At 40.4% G+C, this 24,971-nt stretch overlaps 2 protein-coding genes across 4 annotated transcripts in view; one reads left to right on the top strand and one right to left on the bottom strand.

Annotated features, from left to right (window-relative positions):
* The window catches only part of SQSTM1 (sequestosome 1), a 217,658-nt gene that overhangs the window by 13,367 nt on the left and 179,320 nt on the right, over nucleotides 1-24,971 (bottom strand). The gene's annotated exons all lie outside the window — the stretch shown is intronic.
* RNF130 (ring finger protein 130) overlaps nucleotides 1-24,971 on the top strand; it is a 135,627-nt gene that overhangs the window by 37,321 nt on the left and 73,335 nt on the right. For all 3 annotated transcript variants that reach the window (XM_060636419.2, XM_060636420.3, XM_060636418.3), the window contains exon 3: nucleotides 22,107-22,357. In XM_060636419.2, the coding sequence (XP_060492402.2) occupies nucleotides 22,107-22,357 (251 nt within the window). The remainder of the gene's footprint in view (nucleotides 1-22,106; nucleotides 22,358-24,971) is intronic.

Raw genomic sequence — 24,971 nt, 5'->3', positions numbered from 1 at the left:
GTTACACAAACATTTACAGTCCCTCTCTGTCATCCTCTTGTTACTCTGGATATGTGCATGGGACACAAACAAGAGTATTCATAGTAGCATTGTAACAGCAAAGTACTGGAAACACCCAGATGTCCATCACAGGAGAACAGAGTGATTATGGCATATTTGTATAGCAGTTAACTGTCAGTGAATTAAAGCCACATGTATTTATATGAATAAATGCCCAAAACACAATAATGAGCAAAAAAGAGTAAGTTGTAGAAGAATATGTACAAATAGCATTTGAATGTTAAAAAAATGCAAGACAGCAGTTGCCATATACACATGTATATAGGTATGAAATAGCAAAAACACACATTAGATTAGCAAATACCAAATTTTGGGATCATGGTTCTTTCCGGAGAGGGAAATTTAAGTAGGATCAGGGAGAATAAATGAGGTTCAGACATATCTGTAATGTGTCACTTCTTAAGCTGAGGGTTGAGTACAGAGATATTCATTGTATTCTCTATAATTTTTTGGTTTTTGAAATCTGTCAAAATAAAATTCCTAAGAAAGAAAAGCTCTATAAAGGATCAAAAGGTAAATAGAAGGGTGGCATCTCTGGCTGTGACCAAGTGAGGAGATCAGCAAATTTTCTTAAAAGAAAGCAAGTATACAACTGAACAGAACTGACAGAAGCATCCACTTCAGTGTTCTGGAAATCAGCCAGAGGCATACAACGATCTGAGGCACGTTTATGTTTTGAAAAACTGCCAAACTTTGGGTAAGAACAATGGGAAGCTGTGGTGTTTGGCCAGGGGCTGCTTCCCACACTCCCCAGGCTATGCTGCATGGAGTTTCTGCCAGAGTGGAGCGAGTGGCAAGGTCTGATAGCGTGCTCTGCAGGGACGGAAAGGTGGGTGATACGCATGCCTGACCTGTTGTCCTTGGAAGTGACTTTGTGGGGACAGGGAGATAGAGAAAGGCCAGTGTCTGTCTCTCCCAGCCCAAGGTTGTAGCCAGCTGTGTTCTTGCCTGAGACCATACGCTCCGTGGTGACCACTGAGCTGGAGCTGTTTACACTCCTGGATGACCCTGAGACTATGATGTGCACACACATAGGAGACTCAAAAGGGACCTATAGAAGTAACCCAAGCAGGATTGGAAGTGGCCAGAACTTTGAACTTTCTCTCCTGACAACCAGATCCATTAGCAGATGACAGAAGCCTGACTAATTTGAGATGTTTGAGTACCACCTGTGTCCAGGAACTGGCTGACAGCTAGTTTCTATGAGAAACAGCAGTCCTTAGGAAGCTAGTCTAGAGAAGAAGGAAGAAAAGAATATTGAAAAAATATGAAACTGAGCAGAGACATCAGTGGCTGTGCACCAGAGAGGAAGTATATTTCACAGGTGTGGCCCAGTAACATTACTAAACAAAACGAGCAAACAAGACAACAACAGCAACCTTAAAGGCAAAAAAAGATCAGAATTCAGAGTTGCAACAGTATATTGTCTGAAATGTCTTGTTTCATAATGTTAGCATAAAGATGACAGGCTGTGCAAAGAAGCATGAAACTGCAGTTCATTCTCAGAAAGAGTCTGCAGAACCTGCCTCTGTGTTCCCAGGTGTGAACTTAGCAGAGGCAGACCTCAAAGGGATTAATGTTAAGTATGCTCAAAGAAGTAAAGGAAAACATGGCAACAGTGAATGGCGCCAATGAGCCAATGCATAGAGACTCTCAATAAAGGATGTAAAACTTACCAAAAAGAGCCACGTAGAAATCATGGAATTGAAGAGTATGATTTTGGAAATGAAAAACATCACTCGAGGACTTGAGCAGCAGATTCAAAATAGCAGAAGAAAGAATCCGTGAGCTTGAAGATAGAGCAATAGAGATTATCCACTCTGAAGAACAAGTTTTAAAAAATTTTTTGAAGAAAATGAACAGAAGCTCAAAGGCCTGTGGGACCCTCTCCCAGAGGAGAGGAGAGAAAGTGACAGGAAAAAATATTTCAAGAATTAATAACTGAAAACTTTCCAAATACGATGTTTTGTAGAAATTGTTAAGAGAGTCCTCAAATTCAGAGTCCTTAAGGTAGCCCAGGTAATTTTGAAGAACAACAACGATGTTGAAAGGCTTCATGCTACTTGATTTAAAAACTTCAGTAATCATAGGGCATTGCGGCATTGGCGTAAAGGATAGGCATTTAGACCAATGGATCTGAATTGAAAGTCTAGAAGTAAAATCCTTCTTTTATACTCTATTGCTTTTCAGCAAAGGTGCCATGACATTTTGGTGGGGAAGAGATAGTCTTTTCAGCAGGTGGTGCCAGAACAGTTGTTTGCCAGATGCAAAAGACAAAAAGGAACTAAGACCTTTACCTTATACTGTATAAAAGTTACCTCACAATAGATATTAGACAAAATGTAAGAAGTAAAACTATATACACTTGTACAAGAAATCATAGGAGAAAGTCTTTGTGATTTGGGACAGAAAGTTCTTACTCAAAAAGCACTATCCATAAAAGACAAAAACAGTGTTAGTCATCAGAAGTAAAATACCTTGTTATTCAGAAGACACCATGAAGAAAATGAAAAGACAAGCCGCAAACTGGGAGAAAAGATTTCTGACTCATAGATCTGATAAATGATTGGTATATGAAGAACTCATAAATTGATAACAAGACAACCTAATTTTACAACAGGCAAAGGATTTAATGATTAACCATTTCATTATTCATTAGAAAACAATCAAAACAACAAACAACAATGAGATGTTATTTCATACCTCTAGAATGACTATAATAAAAAAAGTCAGATATTACCACTTTTTATTGAGGATGTGGGTAAACTGAAACCCTCATGTATTGTTGGTAAGAATGTGAAATAGTACAATCAGTTTGGAAGGGTTTTTTTTTTTTTTAAGTTAAGCATAAATTTACCATATGACTCTGCAGTCCTGCTCCTAGGAATCTACCCAAGAGAAAAGAAAACAATGAAATATCCACACAAAAACTTGTACATGAATACTCATTGCGTTATTTACAATAGCTAAAATAGTGGAAACAATGCGAATGTTCATCAGCTGGTGAGTAGAGAAGCAAAACATGGCATATGCATAGAACAGAATACAGTTCAGCAATTAAATGGAATTAACTACAGATACCTGCAACAACAATAAGTCTCAAAAGCATTATGCCACATGAAATGCATGTATTCTGCATATAGCGTGATTTCATTTACGTGAAATGTCTAGAAAAGTCACAAAGAGACAGAAGCTGCACAGGTCAGTGGATGTGTGTGGGTTGGGGGCTGGGTGTGAAGATTAACCATTTGGGCATGAGGGAACTTTTGGGGATAATAGAAATATTCTAGAACTAAGTTGTGGTGGTGGTTGCACACCCCCATAAATTTATTAAAACCATCGAATTTACACTTTACAAAAAGTGGATGTGATGGCATGTAAGTTATACTTCATTCAGCTGTTGTTCAAAAGTTCAGGGGTGCCTGGCTGGCTCAGTCAGCGGAGCGTGTGACTCTTGATCTCAGGGTCATGAGTTTGAGCCCCACGTTGGGTGTAGACATTTAAAAAAAAAAAAAAAGTGTAATGCAGGCTAAAGTTCAGAAGCAACACAAAGATTCTTAAACTGGAAGTTTTCTTTGAGTTGTATGCCGTTACGTATTCTTACTTTGAGAAACTTACAGCAAGTATTCATGAGGTGATCTCTTGTGACTTTGGTTCTCATTTTAAGTATTTAGGGTAGGACATTAAAGAGCATATAAGGATAGAATGATATTAAAATGCAAGCAATTAAAATGTGAAAATAAAGACAGTCACTTTGCTTGAGTAGAGACATGCTAAGTGCCTGTGTGTTTGAGACAAAAAGATTAACTCTCAAGTCATGACCTAAACACAGAGGTTAGTTATATATTTTTAGAGTTAGGAAGTCTTTATTGCAACCGAACTGCTCTAGATTGGTGTAGTTTATTTAATCTGAAAAGTTACATAGATTATTTAAATGAAAGCATGTTTGTATTTAAAAGCAGTGGAAGTAAATCCATTCATTGAAAAGATTTCTGAAAAACAATTTTAATTTTTACTTTAAAAAAATGTTAATTTTTGAGAAAGAGAAAGCACATGCTTGAGCCAAGGGAGGGGCAGGGAGAGAGGGGGGCGGGGAGACAGGATCCAAAGTGGGCTCTAAATTGGCAGCACAAAGGCCAATTTGGGGCTTGAACTCAGGAACCGTGAGATCATGACCTGAGGGGATCAGACGCTTGACTAAGCCACCCAGGCGCTCCTAATTTTGACTTTCAATTAGAGAAAAATTAAAATGCCATTTTGTGCAAACAAGCTCATTATGGGGTGTGAAAGGGTTTGGGATGTTTCTCCATAAGAGTTTTTGCCCTTTCTTCTTTGAGCCCCTAGGCTTTTGTTCTGTCTTCTGTTTTCCAAACAGAATTCACTCTTGGTTTCAGTCTCTTCTCCAGTGGTGGTGCATTTGTTAACATATTCATCACCTCATAAAAACACTGTGGGGTATTTTGTCTTACAGATCTCTGTTTCTATAGGAATCCCACTCTTCTATTTATCTTTCAGAATCATATTTAAGGGTGTGTCACTGACCTGTAATTTGCCATGGCATTCTCCTCATCTTTTTAGTTACAAAAACAAAATACTATAAAATAATGAAAAGAGTTTGGCATTGATGGTCACAAGATTGGAATTGGTGTCCTAGACCCACTGACGACTGGCTTTGGGGCTCTAGATAAACCATTGGCTTCGTTTGTAAAACAGTGAGAGCACCTGCCTAATCACCTAACAGGATGATTGTGAATTTATTGCGATAACGAATTTGTTAAATTGTGCCGTTTTTGTTATTCTTTATTCTTGTGCCTATAGAGTGAGCACTGTCTCTTTTGTAATTATGAAATCAATATGTTTCTCTAAGACTAGTACTTATTTTTTTTAATTTCTGAGTATACTTTCTTCATTCTTCTGGTCTTAGTATAAAATAATTAATCAACAAGTATTAAATTACATTTGTTCTGTGCCAAGCATTCTGTGATGGACACTGTAGGGATCTACAGAAGAAGTATATGCAAGTACATGCTCTTAAGGAACATTTACTCCAACAGAGAGACAAACATGCAGGAAATAATTGGGACCCACTGAGTGCTGACTTAACAGGATAAGACCTAGTGATACCAAGGAAGACTTACTGACTCTGATGGCTGGAAGGAACTTATCAGAGGACTTCACAGTGGAGGCTTTCATTGTGCTGGGCCCTAAATGGTGGTCAGGATTTGACCAAAGACAGTCTGTAGGGTAATCATATGAGTCAGAAACCTGCCTGGAGGGGCAGGAGTCTGAGGATGAATGGTAGAAAATGAGGCTGTGGGCCCACTGACAGCAAGCAGAGGGATTTGGGTTCTATATGCTAATTCATCAGCATAGTTTTTTGAGCTCCTGTCAGTTCTCCTGATGTAAACAGGACCCACATGATACCTGCTTTCATGGAGTTAAAATCAAGCAGAGATGATAAACACTGAATTAGAAATCATAATTATGGGGGTGCCTGGGTGGCTAAGTTGGTTAAACGTCTGACTTTGGATTTCGGCTCAGGTTGTGATCTCATGGTTCGTGGGTTTGAGCCCCCGTCGGGCTCTTTGGTGACAGTGCAGAGCCTGCTTGGGTCTCCTTCCTTTCTTGTCTGCCCTTGCCCTGTTCGTGTGCGTGCGCTCTCTCTTCTCTCTTTCTCTCTCAAAATAAATACACATTAAAAAAAATTATAATGATGAAAAGTCTTTATGAAGGAGACTTAAATCCACGGAATCAGAGAGGGCCACCCTGAGGAAATGACATTTGAATAGGAAATCACAAGTTGAGGAGAGTCTTCTAGGCAGAAGAATCCTCAGGGGTGAAGGCTCTGAGGTGGGAAAAACACAAAGTTTAGGTACTGGAGAGTGAGGGGAGTTTGGCTGAAGGGGTGGACAGGGTAATAGTGAATTGGGCTAAAAGGCCTCATCCTCAAAGCAGACATGTGCCCAAGGTAAGGACCAGTTATTAGTGATGGCAGGGATTTGGAAAGACAAGGGAAGTGTAGTTCTCGGCCGGCAAGCCTGATGTCACCTAACTCGAGTGCCTCCTCGGTCCCAGCGCCCTGCTAGGGGCCCTGCAGTGTGGTGTCACACACTGGCCAGGCCACAGCACTAGGCAGTTCGCAGCTCTTCTTCGTAAATGGTTGCTGTCTTGAGCAGCTAGAAAGTTCTTCCTGGCTTCTCTGGCACCTAAGTGTGGGCTTGGGAAACCCAGCAGGAGGCATCGGGTTTGGGATGTAGAGGGAAGGACTAGTGGGGAAATAGGCCCCACAAAGCATGGGTCGCCTCCCCCTAGGGGAAGAGCCTGGAAGCAGGAAGGCCCTGGGAAACTGGCCCCTGGCTGATTAGCATTTCTCATGGTGTCAGTGAGACATTGGTTACAGGAAGATCCTGTTTCAGCCCAGAGCCAAGTGAGACTGGGATGGATGGGAAGAGGGTGAGATTAAACAGCACAGGCTCGGCACATACATCATCTCAAACTTTCTCCAGCCTCCGGCATTTCAGCGCAACAATGCTCAACATGTCACAGCTCTGTGCTCTTCTGTTTCTGCTGTACTCCTTACATGCTGAGAAGCGCTTGCTGTCCTGGCTCATCAGTGTGCCCCTGTCCCTCCACAGACCCCCTTCTCTCCCTGTGGGGTGGCACTGCCCACCTGAAGTTCCAGGACCCTTGCACCAGCGGCACTGGATGCCCCCTGCAACTTATAACCCATAATCTCCTAGAGTGGACCCAAAGATCCATGTCTTAGCCCTCCCCTGCTCGCATGTCAATTCTGCCTACCCTCCATTTTAGTCAAGAAACCTTAGATTTGTACCCTTCTGTGCTGTGCATTGTAATGTGAACTAATACGAATTGGTAAGAGTCCAAAACCAAAAGACACCTGGATGATGCCCTCAGTGAGTTTACAGTTGAAAGCCTCTGCAGTCTTCAGAGGGCCTTTTTTTGTACCGCTCTGACAGTACCACCCTTCTCCTTTTATGTTGTTGTTTGCGTATTTGATTGGCAGAAGGGAAAAGACTGCTCATTTCTTTATGTGAAAGTGTGCCTTTCCCATTGTCTGCAGTGGTCAGCAGAATGCCTTGAGCAAAATAAGTGTGTACTGCATTGAAATTATTTTATTAAAATATTTAGTTTTTATTGAGCTTTTCCTTCCATTTAAGGATAGAGTTTATAACTGATTTAAAAATTACAGTGTTAAGTACCAGTATTTTGTTTTCTTCCTTTGTCAGTGATGTTTCAAGAGCTTGCTTGTGTTGGTTCTAATGAATGCCCTTCATCTGCGGCCTGAAGGACATCTTTCCCAGTGCAGTGTCTGTGACATCATTGACAGGAAAGACAGCTCAATTTGTGGTTTTATTTGTTACCTCTAGTTAGTAGAATGAGTTCTTTGTAATGTAGTTAGCGGATGTGTGGTAGTATATATAAAAGGGAAGTTATGGGCTCTTGGATAGTTTAAAATAATGTACATTTGTCTGAAAGTTAAGGATTTATTTTCTTGGACTTTAAAAATTTATATAGGCTTTTCTGTTACCGTTTAACAGTCTTAAATTGTATCAAATCATCAAGTTGGAAATGTCTTATACTTCTATCTGTGTGTCTGTAAGAATCTGTGGATAAATCTGTGGACATTCTTTTCACTGTTAGTAGGAAAATGTAATTTAGATAAAGATGTAACCAAATAATAATGTTGCTTTTCAATCTTACCAATCAGCAGTATCAGGTCCTTCTTACTGTTCCTTTGGCTGGTTGAACAGGATTTGCTGAATCGCCCTTCATCTTTTTTCCCATCATATTCTCTTAAAAAAAAAAAAAAAAAACTTACCTAGCTCTATGTTTATTGTGTAGCAATAAATTTAAAAATATCACACTTTGTAAAATATCAGAAATTCACTTTGTGAATATAAAAAGAAGACTTTATGAAAGCCAGTAAAGGTATATCTAAACATCCTGCAAAATATCTTTAAATATCAATAATTTGGGCCACTTAGTGTTAATCTAGTATCTTTATCCTTTAAAAAAAAAAAAACCATCAAGAAATAAATAATAGTCATACTGTTATTTTAGTGTTTAAAGTTTTTTGGATCTTACTGAATATGGATTTAATTGCCTCAGAAAAGATGGAGCCTGCAGTTTAAATGCACTGCTGTGGCAGGAAGTAAGTGTTTAAATTGTGTGTATCTTTTTGCCGGAGTTGGCAGATATTTCTCCATGTGATCCATACACTCTTTAGAAAATTCAGAATTAGCAAAAAAAAAAAAAAAAAAAAAAAAAAAGGTAAAATTGAAACACTTAATGGAACAGAATAGAAAACCCAGAAATAAACCCATGACCATATAGTCCCTTTATCTTTGGCAAAGCAGGAAAGAATATCCAGTAGGAAAAAGACTGTCTCTTCAACAAATGGTATTGGCAAAACTGGACAGTGACATGTTGGAGAAACTGGACCACTTTCTTACACCATACACAAAAAGAAATTCAAAATGGATTAAAGACTTACATGTGAGATCTGAAACCAGAAAAATCCTGGAAGAGTACATAGGCAGTAACCTCTTTGACATTGGCTGTAGCAGCTCTTTTCTAGATGTGTTTCCTGAGGCAAAGGAAACAAAAGCAAAAATAAACTATTGGGACTTCATTGAAATAAAAAGCTTCTGCACAGCAAAGGAAACAATCAACAAAACTAAAAGGCAACCTACGGAATGGGAGACGATATTTGCAAATGACAGATCAGATAAAGGGTTGGTATCCAAAATATATAAAGAACTTCTAAATCTCCACACCTAAAATACAAATAATCCAGTTTAAAATGGGCAGAAGACATGAACAGATATGTTTCTAAAGAAGACATCCAAATGGCCAATAAACACATGAAAAGATGTTCATCACCACTCATCATCAGAGAAATGCAAATCAAAACTACAGTGAGATGTCACCTCATACCTGTCAGAATGGCTAAAGTCAGCAACACAAGAAATGAGGTATTGGCGAGGATGCAGAGAAAGAGGAACCCACATGCACTGTTGGTAGGAATGCAAACTGGTGCACCCAGTGTGGAAATCAGTATGGAAAATCCTCAAAAAGTTAAAAATAGAACCTCCCCATAATCCAGCAGTCGCACTAGTGGGTATTTACCCAAAAAATACAAAAACACTAACTCAGAGGGATACATGCACCCCTATATTTATAGCAGCATTATTTACAATAGACAAGTTATGTAAGTAACCCAAATGTCCATTGATTGATGAATGGATAAAGAAGTGGTATATATACACAATGGAATATTATTCAACCATAAAAAGTAATGGTATCTTGCCATTTGCAATGACATGGATGGAGCTGGAGAATATAATGCTAAGTGAAATAAGTCAGAGAAAGACAAATACCACATGATTTCAATCATGTGTGGAATTTAAGAAACAAACAAGCAAAGGGGAAAAAGAGACACACCAAGAAGCCGACTCTTAACCATAGAGAACTGATGGTTACCAGAGGGGAGGTGGGTGGGGGATGGGGGAAATAGGTGATGGGGATTAAGGAGTATACTTGTCATTGTGAGCACCAGGTGATGTATGGAAGTATTGAATCACTATTTTGTGCTCCTGAAATTAATATAGCATTACATATTAACTAACTGGAATTGAAATAAAAACTAAAAAAAAAAAAAAAACAAAAAAAAACTGAAACACTTAAGCAGTAGCTTTTTAAAAATAAAAATCACTTGTAAAAGAATAACTGCTGATGATTCCATTCAGAAACTTTTCTAGAAACTCTGAAGTTTTCCTTTACTTCTCTGAATCTTAATTTACGTGGCCGTGAAGAGCCCCTCCATCTGCCAGAGACTTGAGACAACGTATCTACTAGCCTTCTGACCTTGCAGGCTATCTCTGACCTTGCAGGCTCTGTATCCCAAGACGGTTGCTTAAACTCATCACTTGATTTGCCTTTTTACCTTTCTTGTGCTTATCTTTTCCTCACCAGCAGTGAAAGAGAGGAGGAAGCCAGAATCATATAAGGGATTGACAGAGGTTTAGAATAGCGTAGAAATCCATTCCAAAGTTTACAGGATGGAAGACACTTCTTACTTGATAGCTGTTCACATGCTGCTGACCTGGATTTGCAGTTGCAAGCTCAGAGTGAGTCCCACAGGCCAGGCTACTAGGGATGGTGGTGGCATGCCTTCGAGGCCTGGTGAGGAGGCCCCAACCCTGACTGATGCCTTACAGTGTTCGTGCTCGTCAGGTCAGGGTTTTTAGGGCGTGGGGAGTGAGGGATATTTGAGGCAGGATAATTCTTTGCTCTGCAGGTTTGCCCTTGGTGTTATATAGTGTTTAGTCTCCCAGGCCCATGCCTCCCGAGTGCCAATGACACCTGTCCGTCTGTGTGGCAGTATAAAACCCTTCCCCAGAGTTGCGGACTTGTCCCGAGAGGCCTTTTCTGCCCCTCTGAGACCCACTGTCACACTCCCAAGTCTGTGGGATGTGTAGAGGAGGAATGAAAGGGGGTCCCTCGGTGGTGGTAGAGGGCGGGGAGGATGGGAATGGCAAAATGATGAAAGAAAAACGATAGGCTTTTATATTTACCCACAGAGTAGCATGTCTGGTGTCCTTGTTCCTCTGTCTCCCTGGTCCCAGGTTCCGTCTGGTGTCCTTTCCCTGTCAATGTAGGTAGTTTTTACCATTTCTCATAATGCAGATCTGCTGGGGATGAAGTCTCTCATCGTTTATCCGAAAGTGCCTTTTCTGACATCATTTTTCAAGAACATGGACACAGAATTCTGAGTTGATGGTATTTTCCTTTCAGCACCTTAAAAAGTGTTGCGACTTTGTTTTCCAGCCTCCGTTTTTCCTGATGGAAAGATGTTCTTTTATGTAATGAGTCTTTTTTTTAAAAATAAACTGTATTTTTTTAAGAACTGTTTTATTTATAAAAAAAATTGCAGAGATAATACAGAGAATTCCCATAGACCTGCACCCAGTTTCCTCTATTATGTAACTAACATCTTACAGTGTGGTATGTGTGTTATAATTAATGAACCGATCAGTATAGGTACATCATCATCAACTACAGTCTGTACTTGATTCACATTTCCTTAATTTTTACATAATGTCCTCCGCCTGTGCCAGGGTCCTATCCAGGAGGGGATGTCGTTGTATCTCCTTAGTCTTTGGCTGTGACACTTTCATGGACTTCCCTTGTTTTTGATAACCTTGACGGTTTTGGGGAGTGCTGTTAGGTATTTTGAAGGATGTCCTTCAGTTGGGATTTATTTGATCTTTTTTTCATGATTAGACTGAGGACATGGGTTTTTGAGAGGAAGACCACAGGAGTAAAGTGTCATTCTCAACATCCTATCAAGGATACATATTATCACCATGAATGATCACTGTTGGTGTAGACTTTGGTCACCTGGTGTTTGTCAGGTGTGTTTTCAGCCTTCTCCACTGGAAAGCTCCTCCTCTTCTCTCTCTTCCATAAAGGAGGTCACCATGCACAGCCCACACTTAAGGAGGGGGAAGTTCAGCTTCCCCTCCTTAGGGCAGAATGTTACTTATCTGGAATTATTCTGCATGGATAATTTGTTTCTTCTCTACTTATTAATTTGTTCAGTCATTTATTTATATCAGTTTGGACTCATGGATATTTATTTTATACTTCGTATTGTAATATAATACTACTGGGCTTATTTTTGTTGCTCAAATTAAATTATATTTGGCCATTAGGAGCTCTTTCACTTGGCTCCTGCATCCTTTGACATGCACCCATTACCATGGGTATTGGTTTTTTGTCTGTCTTGTTTTTGAGCACTTTCTTCCTTTCTGGTGCTGTGAGATGCTCGGGGCTCGTCCTATATATAGTTTCTGTCCCAGCCCGAGAATCAGCCATTTCTCCCAGGAAGCCTGGTTTCTGTTTTTGGAGAATGACACTAGAAGCCAAGCTCTGGGCATTAGATGTGCTCATTACTATGAGGTTCTGTTGCTTCTGGGTCCTCTCAGCTGACGGAGCAAGGAGATCTATGTATGTATTCCAGCTCTTGTACATACACGTATCCATAAGTACTGTTGTGTGTAACCTTCTGTGTCTGTATTAAGCTAAGAATGCGTTCATCCCGATGTCACCAACCCTAATCCATGACCACTTGCATCATGCTAGGCCCTTGCTTACCTTAAACTGCCACTTGAAAAGTGAGAAAGCTGGCTCCCACCTCCCACCATCCGTTTTCTTGTTGATCACAGAGCTCTCAGACTTACAGATTCTTAAACACAAATAACAGCTCTGAAGGCTTTTAGAGTGCCGATGGTCAGCATGCCAGCTGATGGAGGCTGCTTCCCTTGCATGTCTTCCCTGGGTGGAACGCCCCACTCAGTACTTAACCTTTCTTTCTCCTCCCATTTAAAATTCTTTTATCAAAAACTTGTAAGAAAATACAAATGTAAGTATCTTAGCTTGAAAATAACACAAAACTAGGTGTATCTTGGAACACATGTAACAACAAAAAGAAAATACTTATTGAGTGAACCTGTAGGTGGGTTCAAAAAATTAGTAACGGGTTCATGGAGACCTGGCTTAGGTAACAGTTCCAAGTGGGAACCTTCCATCCTATAAGCTCTGCGTACACTAACGTGAGCCATGGCTGCTAAAAATATGTTGAAAACTCAGGCCGTATCCTTGTGAACACAATTTTCAGAATATCATGATATTCATAATACTCAGATGTAGGGAGAGGTTAGCCTCATGCTGCTCTTGATATTGGATGGGTTGTATTCATTTTTAGCATTTTTAACATTTTATTTTAATAAAAGGCATTGAAAAAATGATGTCCACAAAAGAACAGGATGGAAAAAAATCCGTAAACAGTGTTTTACCATTTAGAATTTGAGCATCAAAGTGAATAATGCTAGTAATGATTTTAGCCCATTAAGTAAAATAAGAAACATGAGTTCATACTAATCTAAAAAGTAAAAGAGTAAATTGAAATTTTGATGAGGAATGCAATATTTTACCTAGTCTCAAAATACCTCCTCCCCACAGAATATTTATTAATTCCAAAGGGGGAGAAGAGTGACTTTGCAGTGGAAATGCCTGGAGAACATCACTCGTACAAAACCACATGATCAAAGTGAACTTCATCAGTATTGAGATGTGTCATAACTGTCCACCACCTGGTAGGACACACCGGAAAAAGCACAGCATCGCTTCTTTTGATGTTGCTGCCAGAAGTGCATGACCTAAATCTAGCCCTGAGGAAACACCAGATAAATCCAGAATGAGGGACATTCTGCAGAGTCACTGGGCTGTATATAATCTTCAAAAGTGTCAAAGTCATGGACATCAAGGAAAGTCTGTACCAGACTGACAGCGAGTCATGAGGTGTGATGGCTGAATGCAGTGCGTGGCTCCGATCCGGACCTGCTCCAAGGGACATTGTTGGGAACTGGGGACACTTGAATGGACTCTGAGATGAGGCAGTAGTAATGTGTCCGTGTTCATTTCCTGGTTTGAGTGGTTGTACTCTGTCCACAAATGGTTTTTGTTTGTAGGAGAGTACACACTAAGTGTTTGGAGGGGATGACCCATCACGCCAGTAACTTTCTCTTGAATGGTTTGGGGAAGAGAGATTTTCATACAATACTTCCAGCTTTTCTATGTCAGGTTCTTTAAAAATATTTTTTAGGGGTGCCTGGGTGGCTCAGTTGGTTAAGCATCTAGCTTCAGCTCAGGTCATAATCTCACGGTTCGTGAGTTCAAGCCCCGCTTCAGGCTCTGTGCTGACAGCTCAGAGCCTGGAGCCTGCTTTGGATTCTGTGTCTCCCTCTCTCTCTGCCCCTCCCCTGCTTGCTCTTTCTTTCTTTCTTTCTCTCTCTCTCTCTCAAAAATAAACATTAAAAAAGAATTTTTTTAAATGAATAATTTGGGATTCTAGGACTAGTTAATATGGAGAAAAGTCCGAAGTGGAGTACCAGAGATGTCTTTGACTATCTGAAGGACTGTTGCACGGAAGAGGAATTTTCTTCCATTCCATAATGTACAGCTTGAAGTTGGGGTGTTTCTTACATTTGCCAGCATCTTCCAACGTATTGGCAGGATTTTTTTCATGATATATACGATACACCTCACAGTTACGATACACCTCACAGTTGATGATATTTTATACCATCGATAAGTGAAATGCAGTTTATTTATTTGGTGGTGGTTCTTGAGAGAAGAGAACCAAGAGCCACGAATGGGCATTTAGGAATCAAGATTTTAATTAGGGGGAAGACCTTTCTCATACTTAAAACTACCTGTGCATAGAACTAGCTACCTAAAACGGTAAGTTATTTGTATTGTGTTGAAGAGGACCCCTAAGATCTCTCTTAATTAGAAGATTCTGTGACTCTGCTGACCAGTGATTGTCTTCCCAGGTACCCCCTCCCTCCCTTTCTGCCTCTAGATGAAAGAGAAAAGTGGCTTTCTCTTCCATGCCAGGCTTGTTCCTACCATCTTTCCTTTTTTGACTTGGGAGAAACAAACAGATTACATGATGAGTACACACAGGAGATGGAGTAAGGAAAGAAACTGGCATTTGAGCACTGGGTGTGGAGCCTTTGCTCTACTTGGTGTGAGTCTGAAGAACTTCCTGCTGGAGGAATCAAGGAATGAGGGTTTAGTAGAACCTCATTCTTTCTGAGGATGGACTGCAGCCAAATATCGGTCAGGAATTATCAAGTGACTTTGAAGTCGCTCAGCAGCTCACACATTGAGCCCCTGAATGTCGGCCTCATGGCAGGAGATTCAGGTTCAACTTGAGCACAATAAGAGCTACTCATCAGCATCGTGCAACCATGGGCGCCAACTGGATGCCACAACGCTAATGTTTTCTCCACTCAGTACAACTGGTTTCAAACCAGTACACTTTCACAGTGACAGAACTTCACCCTTCATTCTCATGCCCCACACACTCATTTCCCCCACTCACAGCGCTGCCGTCATCCTGGCCAGCCGCAGAATCCACATGAAAAGGGCCTAACCTAAAACCCCATTGTCTGGTATGTCCCAGAGGTACATCTCTGGTCTCAGGTCCAGTGTGTCCTGTTCTCCAACCATTGCTTCTTCCCTTCCCCTCCTGTCCTCCTGACCTTTGGTTTTGTGGAAGCTTCCAGTTGAGCCCTAGCTCCGTTTTCTCCCAGTTCTCCTCCTCCTCTGGGTGCCCTGCCTCCATTCTGCTTGGGCCACATGAGCCACTCTTTTGGTCCCGTGACCACCAGTTTCATTTGGTCCGTTAAGAGTGCCTATTGTCATGTCCACAAGTGTAGTCACCATCTGTCACCATACAGTATTATCACAGTATTACTGGCTGTATTCCCTATGCTGTACTTTTCATCTCTGTGACTTATTTTATCACTGGGACCTTGTACCTCTTCGTCACCTTCACCTATTTCCCCCATCCCCCAGCCCCCCTCCCCTCTGGCAACTACCAGTTCTCTATTTAAGTGTCTGGTTTTTGTTTGTTCATTTGTTTTGTTTTTTACATATGAGTGAAATCATAAGGCATTTGTCTTTCTTGGTCTGATTTATTTCATGTAGCATAACACCCTCTAGATCCGTCCATGTTCTTGCAAATATCAAAGGCTTTGAACAGAGTGGTATGACAAATTAGGTTTTAGAAAAAACACTGACAGATCTCAGCAGGATGTTTGTAATTGCTATAACCTGTCATCTGCCTCTGTCAGATTTATTGATGTATTCATTTCATAAAAGAACGTAGCATATCCTTTTTTTCCCCCTTGAGTTCTTCAAGGGGTCGGAGAAGAATAAGTACTGGGTTTGAAGCAGTGAAATATGGTAGATAAACATTTGAGAAGGACTTAAGTCAGTGAAAGGGAGAGTGAAGAGAAGGCCTCAGACCACTTGCGAGCAGACTCACTGAGGCACAGACACGCCAGGCTTTGCCGATCTGTGCAACTTGACTGAGTTACAAAAAAATCCCTGAATTATATCTGTTCCCTCAGCAGCAGCCATTCTAGAACTTGAAAGCAATTTTAATTCTTTCACCTAAAGTATGTAGTGTTCTGCTTTACATGTAAAAATAGGTCATTGATTTCTATAGGAGTAACTCTGATGCCATTGATAGTAACCTACCAGAAATTATGAAAGTATCATTGCAAATGCTTTATGTGGGAATACAGCAGCTCCCTGAACTTTTTTTTATGGGAAATTTACTAAAATTATCTAAGAGCATGAAAATTCCTTGAAACCTCGGCAGCTGATTTGAACCTAACAAACATGTTCATCTGTTAAGGTGTAAAACCTCTGCTAAATGGGATTTTGTACAGGGATGTTGTTTTCTTTAAAAAGAAAAAATGGTAAGATTACAGTAAAAAAGTAGAACTGCTTGCTTATGGTAAAAGCACCTCTCTCCACTTGTGGCCTGATGCCCCAGACAGCTCATTTGTGTTTTCTTCCTGCCTCAGCCTTTCTCAGGTGAAAGTCTCAGCTGCCCAATGGAACTGGACTTGCCCCAAGGTTCAGTCCCAGGAGAGGGGAAGAAGCCGTGTGTCAGTAGGGGGTGGGTTTCTGATACCTCCCAACTGGGGGATTCCCTGAGCTGAAGTACAGATCCCTGTGGAAGCCAGGAGGATTGTGGTGGTCAGCAGGTGCCTGAGTGCTTCCCATGGTGACTGGAGAGATTAACGAGAGGGAGTAGGAGTTCCAAACTTCTGTGGTAGGAGCTCTTTGGTCTCCTCCAGAGGATGCTTTTATGTGCTTTCCATGAAGAAGAATAGTAGAAGTGGGATTAGCTCAGTGAGGTGTAGCATTTCCTGAGCATCTGCCGTGAGTCCTGCAGGTAACATCTCATTTAGAAGAAACTGAAGTTCATAGAGGTTAAGTTTTATGCTGGGGTTTGAACCTAGACATTCTGATCCAGGGCCCAACGGAGGTTAATTCTTAGGTTTCTTTGGTCCCGAAAAATTGATTTTGTGGTCAGGATTATAGCAGCATTACCGTATTTTTCTACTTACCTTTTTTTTTTCTCATTAAAAAATAGAATTGCTACAAGTAGGGAGCTCTGTTTTACAAAACATTGCCCACCCAGCAGTTCTGGTTTTTAATGGGAAAAAAAAAGTAAGTAGAAAAATATGCTAATGCCTCTGATTATAGAAGCACTTTACAAATGTAGAAGAAATTATACTGTTAGAAAATCACCATTTTGTAAACACTGTTGTAGTAACTGATTCAAGTGAGCTTTAATGGGTGCTGAGAGCTCTGAATAAAAGCTTACTGGAGAGCTAGATAATCTGGAAGCATCACCCCATAGATTGTTTAGTAATCTGAAAAAAAATATTTTTCTGCAGTTGAAAAATCTAGCTGATACCAGATTGACCAAGTGTTAAAATTCACCATCACCAATAAAGGTAAAACTTGACAGGTACATCCCAATGTGAACACTAGAAGGACAGATACAGCATCACCTGTGTGGCATTTCTGCCAAAAAACATTTACTTCAGATATCTAATCATGGTCAGTAATCAGAAACAATCAGACAAATCCAGATTGAGGGACATTTTCAAAACATATGTCCTGGTCTCATTAAAAAGGTCAATGACATGAACGACCAAAAGTGACTGAGGACTGCTTTAGATTATCAGAGACAAAGGAGACAAGACAACTAAACACAAGGTGCACAAGGCCTGATTGCGTCCTGGGTACTGCACTGACCTACACTAAACAATTCTGAAGGTTTCATTAGACTTGGGCAGAGATATTTGACTGTGGCCCGTATATTACAGAACAGTGTCGTATCAGAGTTCAGTTTCTCGAATGTGATAAATTAATTGTGTCCTTGTTCTTAGGAAATAATGCTGAAGTATTTAAGGAGGAAATGTCATGATTTGAAACTCTTCTGGGGTTTGAAAATTCTCAAAAGGAGAAAGAATTAAAAAAAAAAAAAAAAAAGCTGTTTATTAAAGTAGCCAAACTCAAGCAGTGGAAATCTAGATTCACATTAAAAAATAAAAGTGGAGAAAGTTTTAAGCAAATAGGTGAAAGCAGGGATCACCCTAGATTTTTACTTACTTGTCATCCCTGGTAAATTAATCCTGGCTTCTGGGCATGTGAAGTACTGAAGATTCTGAGGCCATATCTATTAGGATTAGGGTTAGTGGTGGTGGATGTTGTCTCTCCTTGAATGTTTATATCATTGTAGTCTAATTACTCTTCAACTCTTATCAGTCTCTGCTTGACCCAACCCTGCTTTTATCTCGAAGCTTATACTTTGGCATTAGTATCCTCCTGCAAGCTGGCCAAGACTTCCAGATCTTTAAAAGTCAAGAGTCAGAGGCATCCTTAAATCAGGGTCTTTCAACCCAGATCATCTCTAGGGGTGGGGAGTGAGGAGATCCACAAATCTCTCCTGAAATTAGTAGAATTGGGACTTCTCTTGTAGGAGGGGTCTCCTACCATCAGGTTCTCTAAGTGATTTACTGTCAGAAGTGGTTAAGAACCGAGTGATTTTGCTAGTATTCTGACATCCTCCTGTGATTCTTCATTTTGCTTGACCTGCACTGCTTTCGCCTTCTTCCCTATCCTGCTAGCAATCTCTTCCTCTGTACTAACCTGATGAGACTACCTGCACTGGGCTCCTCTCTCCAGCCCCTTTAAGATTCTCCTTTACTCTTTTAAAAAAATAATAATAATAGGTATACCTTTTATTTATCCATTACTTTGTTTAGGCTATTTTTTTTTTTAATTGAAGCATAGTTGGATTCTCCTTTGCTCTTTGAGGGTAAATGCAGTTTTCACAAAATCAAGAGCAGGTATAAAGGAAAAAACACTCCTGTGTCTCCTGTACCGTTCATATAGTGTCACTTCTGTGACACTTCTGGTCACCAAATGTGTGGGGCTTTCCCCTGTACCAAGCAATTCTTAGCCATACCTGCTGGGTGTCCTAGAATTCCGTTGGATTCGGACCCCGTCTGCCTGGAGTTAGCATCACATCCCATAGGTTTAGGGTTCAAACCCATAAGGCTGCCCCCTCCCTGCCCCACATAAAGCCAGCCACAAGTCCCAGGTTGTCACCTGTACTTCTGACCAACCGGCTGTAAATCAGGGTTCCCAGCAACCCCCACATAGTATTCAAAACTTTGTTAGAATGGCTCACAGAACTCAAGCAAACATTTGCTTACATTTACTGGTTTATTATGAAAGATACAGAGGAGTGGCCAAAGATGCATAGGGCAAGGTATGTGGGAAAGGGCTTGCTGGCACTCCACCCTCGCAGGACCTGTACATGTTTACCAACCTGGAAGTTCTCCAAACCCCACACTTTTGGGGGTTTTAATGGAAGCTTCATCCCTTAGGCGTGATCAGTCATTAACTCCATTTCAGCTCCTCTCCCCTGCCCAGAGGGTGGCAGGGATGGGCTAAAAGTTCCAAGCTTCTCCTCATGGCTTGGTCTTTCTAAAGCTATCCAGGAGCCCACCAAGAGTCCCCTCATTAGAATAGAAGACTCTTGTCTCACCCAGGAAATTCCAAGGGATTTAGAAACCCTGTGTCAGGGTTCAAGGTCAAGGACCAAATAGCAGAACAAAAGATGCTCCTAATGCTCTTATCACTTAGGAAATTGCAAGTGTTTTAGGAGCTTTGTCCCAGGAACCAGGGCAGAAACTAACATATTATGTTTTCTCTTATTTCACAGCAGGTAAATTTTCTGCCTCTAAAGGGTGAACAGGGGTGCTTAGGTGGCATAGTTAGGTTAAGTGTCTGACTTTGATTTCAGCTCAGACCATGATCTCACGGTTCATGAGTTCAAGCCCCGCATCGGGCTCTCTGCTGTCTGCACAGACCCTGTTTCAGATCCCCTGTCCCCTCCCTCTCCCACCACACACACACACTCTCTCTCTCTCTCACAAAAATAAGTAAACATTAAAATTTTTTTTTAAAGGTGGACATAATTACTTAAAAATAAAATCTTTAAAAAATGTGAACATTTGGGAACCTTGATCATAGTATGTGCTCAATAAATATCGTTGAATGGATGGTTGAAATAATTAAATGCTTCTTTTCCCAAACAGCTTTCCAGTTGAAACTAGGCGGTGTTCATTTATTTAGTGTTCTTTGAATGAATAAAATTACATGGACTGGTTCCCTGGGCTACCTGTGAAGCTTTCCCTGCTCCTTTTCCAGCTTGAGTCTTCAAGAGGAAGCCTCAGAACTGGTTTCTAAAACTGTTTGTACCTGGTGTGATTATAAAGCAATGAGACTGATTGTCATGTGTGGTTTGTGGGATCCGTCTCAGTTACTTTATAGCCATACCTGGTATGTTACACCACAGACCGTTGCCTGTTGACCAACATTTTAAAAGCGCAGACCTAAGTTTTCTAAATGGAAAATTTAAATGGTTTAACACTATGTTGTGATTTTCTCTAACTTACTGACCATAACTCTTCTTTCACAAAGATAATTAGATGTTAACTCTGTTGCTTTCTTTAATTTCGCAGTTTGTTTTTTTTTTTTTGTTTTTGGATTCTTTTAATCAGTATTCTGATAAACTGCTATTCTGATAAAGTGGCTGGCACAATTTTGAATAAGGTAATACAAAAGGTATATGTTCTGTTGGGTTAAATTTTTCAGAAAACTTTCAGTTATTGAATTTCTTTTCAGTTCAGCCTGTGTTCTTTTGACTGCACATGATAAGGGTATTTTAGTCAAATACAATCAACATGTAAACCAAATACTTTAGTAGTAGTATTCATTGAAGAAGCGTTTGCAAGGGCATGTTGTGGGGTGTTTGTTTGGTTTTGGTGGTTTACATTTATCTGCAAACCCTATTCCAGTTTGAATAAGTGGTTATAATTTTCTCTTTCCTGAAATAAAATGTTTATTCTCCTTTCTCCGACCCCCAGAGTCTCAGTCTTTGCTTTGAAGTGTGCTGAAAGTTGCACGTCACCACCGGCAGCTTCAGCTTAGAACGGAGGGTCGCTGGCAGCTAGACTGGTGTAGAAAGGAAAGGAAATGGGAAATTACTTCCCTCTGAGGAGGAGGAAAGGAATAGTAATTTCACGCTCCACAGGAGAGAGAGTAATTTGCCTTTACTGTATCACTGCTCCTGAAAATTACATAAGTGAAAGAAGTAAATGACTAGAATGGTGACTTAAGAACATCCTGTAATTACCTTAAAATAGTTTGTGGCTCTGACAGAACCTCTGGACAGCTGTTAGAAGCTGGAAGGATTCTGATACCAAACTAGTCTAGGGTGTTGAAGTGTGGACTCGAGTCGGGGAGGGTTTCATTTCTAGAAGGGCTCTGGGCTAAATAAGAAAGGAACCTTCCTCTCATCAGGGCTAGACGTGGGACCAAAGTTAGCTTCAGCTGTTATTAATGAAGGTTACCCCCTTTTGGCATTTGACTTTTGCAGCTCTATTACTGGATTTGTGTCATGTCAGTGAGATCATAAAACTGCATGTCCTGTGCTTTCTATTCCTTCTACTAGTTGTACACACAATAGGTGCCCTGTAAAGAACGAGTAGTGCACAAAGTACCAATTAATAATAACTATAAATAACTATAAATAGTACTATAAATAATAGTGCTTTTTGTACTATAAATACTGGTGCTATTCTCCTTTTCTTAAGGAGCTGGGACTTTCTAAAGAGCATTTTAAAATGGAAAAAGTTTTACAGTAAAGACCTGCCATATTTTATCACATGACGTTGTTCTATAATACCACGTTTAATACTGTCTGTCGTTAACATTTGGCTGATTGAATAATCCATTTTTTAAATGTAGTTGTAAGACAAGTTAATGGGACTCTTAACACTGCAATAATTGTATACTTTGTCTGAGTTTTAAGTACTACACAGCAGATTCCTGTTTCCACTTGGTGCCCGCATAGCCAACTGCAGAGATTGATTTCATCTGAAAAGTTCAATCTGCAAACCCTTGCCATTAGCAAAAATTGTAGTGGCTTTTCTAAATAGCGCCTTTGTATGTTTGATGTACCTTTAAATTTTAAAGATCACTTGAGTATGTGTATTTATTTTACATTACAGGCACTGGAGATATTATTGCTGTCATGATTACAGAATTGAGGGGTAAGGATATTTTGAGTTATCTGGAGAAAAACATCTCTGTACAAATGACAATAGCTGTTGGAACACGAATGCCGCCAAAGAACTTCAGCCGTGGCTCTCTAGTCTTCGTGTCAATATCCTTTATTGTTTTGATGATTATTTCTTCAGCCTGGCTCATATTCTACTTCATTCAGAAGATCAGGTACACGAATGCACGCGACAGGAACCAGGTGAGCTGTCGGTCGTCTGTAATGATTGATGCTTACCAGCCGTAATTCATGGACATCTGTTATGCTCATGTATGGTACCAATAGTTTTTCATGTAAAAAAAAAAAAAAAGTTGTGACCCTCAGTCATTTACAGTATGTTGAAAACCTACTAACACAAATTATTTGAGGGATTTTTTAAATGGGTAAATGGGGAATTTAAATTTACAGTGATCACTTAGAATATTCTATGTAAATGTTTAGCATGGTATCATAATATGATCTAGCTAATTCCTAGTAATTTGGGGAAATATCACAGAGTTGCATTTTTAAGCCAGTAGCATTGATGGTCATTGGGAGTGGGTGCTGGGGGGAGATGGCACACGCTTTCATGCTGTGTGAATTTTGAACTGTAGATTACCTATTCAGATAAAATAAATCAATTAAGATTACCTATCCTGTGTAAGCCGGGCCGTGGGGGAGACGATGAGGTGGAGAAGGACCCATAGAAGAGCAGTATCTAGTTGTCCCAGAGCCTCCATTAACCAGCATAAACAGTGCTCAGTGGATCTCGGATGAGTGGGTAAAGACACAGGAAAGACAAGACCATGTGCTGCCCTGTGGTGGATGACCTGTAGGCAGTGATTTTGTCAGGTTGTTAGTTTGTTTGGTGCACATTGGGGGGCTGGGCTGGAGGTGTTGAGTCCCAGTGCCAGCCCGAGGCTTCTCTAGGAGGAAACCAGCAGGGGAAGTGCTTGGAGAGTGGTTGGTAGCCAGTTTTTATGTAATGCCATCCTCTCCTTAAACAGAGTACATCCAGATCCCTGTGGGGGAGTTGAAATTTTCAGCCTTCCTCATTCTAGCGAAAGAAGGACAGATGCTGCTGTGGAACAGATATGAGTTCAAATCCCGACCTCACCATGAGTTTGCCATGGTCCTTATAGACCATTTATTTCACTTCTCAACTTGTTTCTTCATCTGAAAATAGGTATAAAATATCTGAAAACTGGAGTTTATTGCACGTTTTTGTGCCAGGCTCTGTGCAGTATCCTGTATACTTTAAAAAAGTTTTAATATGATAATTTTTATTATTTATAATTTCAGTCTTACAGATGCTGCATAAATAGTATAAAGTATTCCTTTCCCCAGGTTCTTCAACTGTTAACATTTACCCTATTTGCGCTTTTTTTTTTTAATTTTTTTTTTTTTTTTTTTTTTACGTTTATTTTTGAGACAGAGAGAGACAGAGAGAGACAGAGAGAGACAGAGCATGAACGGGGGAGGGTCAGAGAGAGAGGGAGACACAGAATCTGAAACAGGCTCCAGGCTCTGAGCTGTCAGCACAGAGCCCGATGCGGGGCTCGAACTCACGGACTGCGAGATCATGACCTGAGCCGAAGTCGGTCGCCCAACTGACTGAGCCACCCAGGCGCCCCTCCCTATTTGCTTTTCTATGTGTACATACCTTTTTTAACCATTTGAGAGTAAATTTGAGATGTGATGCTCCTCTACCCTTACTACTTCCTTGTGTATTTTTTTTAAAGCAAGAACATTTTCTTACATAATCACAATGTGATTATCAAAATCAGGAAGTTAACATTGATACAATACTATTATCTGATCTAGAGACCTTTCTTTCTAGGTTTTGTAAAATTGTCTTAATAATGTCTTTTCTAGCAGAGCAAACCCTGTATTGATCCAAACAGATTGAATGTTGCATTGAGTTGTCATGTCTATTTTTTTTTTAATTAAGCTCTATGCCCAGCATGGGGCTTGAACTCACACCCCCAAGATCAAGAGTTGCACACTCTACTCACTGGACTAGCCAGGCACCCCTGTCATATCTCTCTCAATCTGTTTCATGGCATTGGCATTTTTTTAAATGTTTTTCTGTTTATTTTTGTGAGAGAGACAGAACGTGAGTGGGGGAGGGGCAGAGTGAGAAGGAAATACAGAATCTGAAGCAGGCTCCAGGCTCTGACCTATCAGCGCAGAGCCCAACACAGGGCTCAAACTCATGAACTGTGAGATCATGACCTGAGCTGAAGCCAGCTGCCTAACCGACTGAGCCACCCAGGCACCCCTGGAATTGGCATTTTTGAACAGTCCAAGCCAGTTGTTTTGTATTTGAGTTTGTCTGATACCCAGCATTCCCTCATTATTATATCCAGGTATATGCATTTTTTTGAGAATACCAGTCCTTCACATTTGGTAAACTTTTTTTCTTGTTTTTTTTTTTTTTTTTTAATTTAAGATAATCATAGATTCACATGCATTTGTAAGAAATAATACAGGGAGATCCCAGTACTCTTCATCCCCCAAGGGTAAAATCTTGCATAACTATAGTAAATATTATAACTATAGTAAATATGACATTGATATAATCCATTGATCTTACTCAGATTTCTCCAGTTTAACCTGTACTTGTGTGTGTGTGTGTGTGTGTGTGTAGTTCTATATGATTTTGAGTCACCACTGCCACAATTGAGATACACAACAATTCACCACAAGGATCCCTTGTGCTATTTTCTTTTATACTCATGGGCACCTCCTTCCTGCTCTCCTGCCTAATTCCTGATAGCACTAATCTGTTCCCCACTCTACAGTTTTGTCATTTCAAGAATGCTGTATGAATGGA

This window comes from Panthera onca, chromosome A1, assembly GCF_046562875.1.
Source record: "Panthera onca isolate mPanOnc1 chromosome A1, mPanOnc1 haplotype 2, whole genome shotgun sequence".
NCBI classification, from domain to species: domain Eukaryota; kingdom Metazoa; phylum Chordata; class Mammalia; order Carnivora; family Felidae; genus Panthera; species Panthera onca.
The sequence above is the reverse complement of the archived record's forward strand: the minus strand, read 5'-3'. Positions and strand labels throughout refer to the sequence as shown.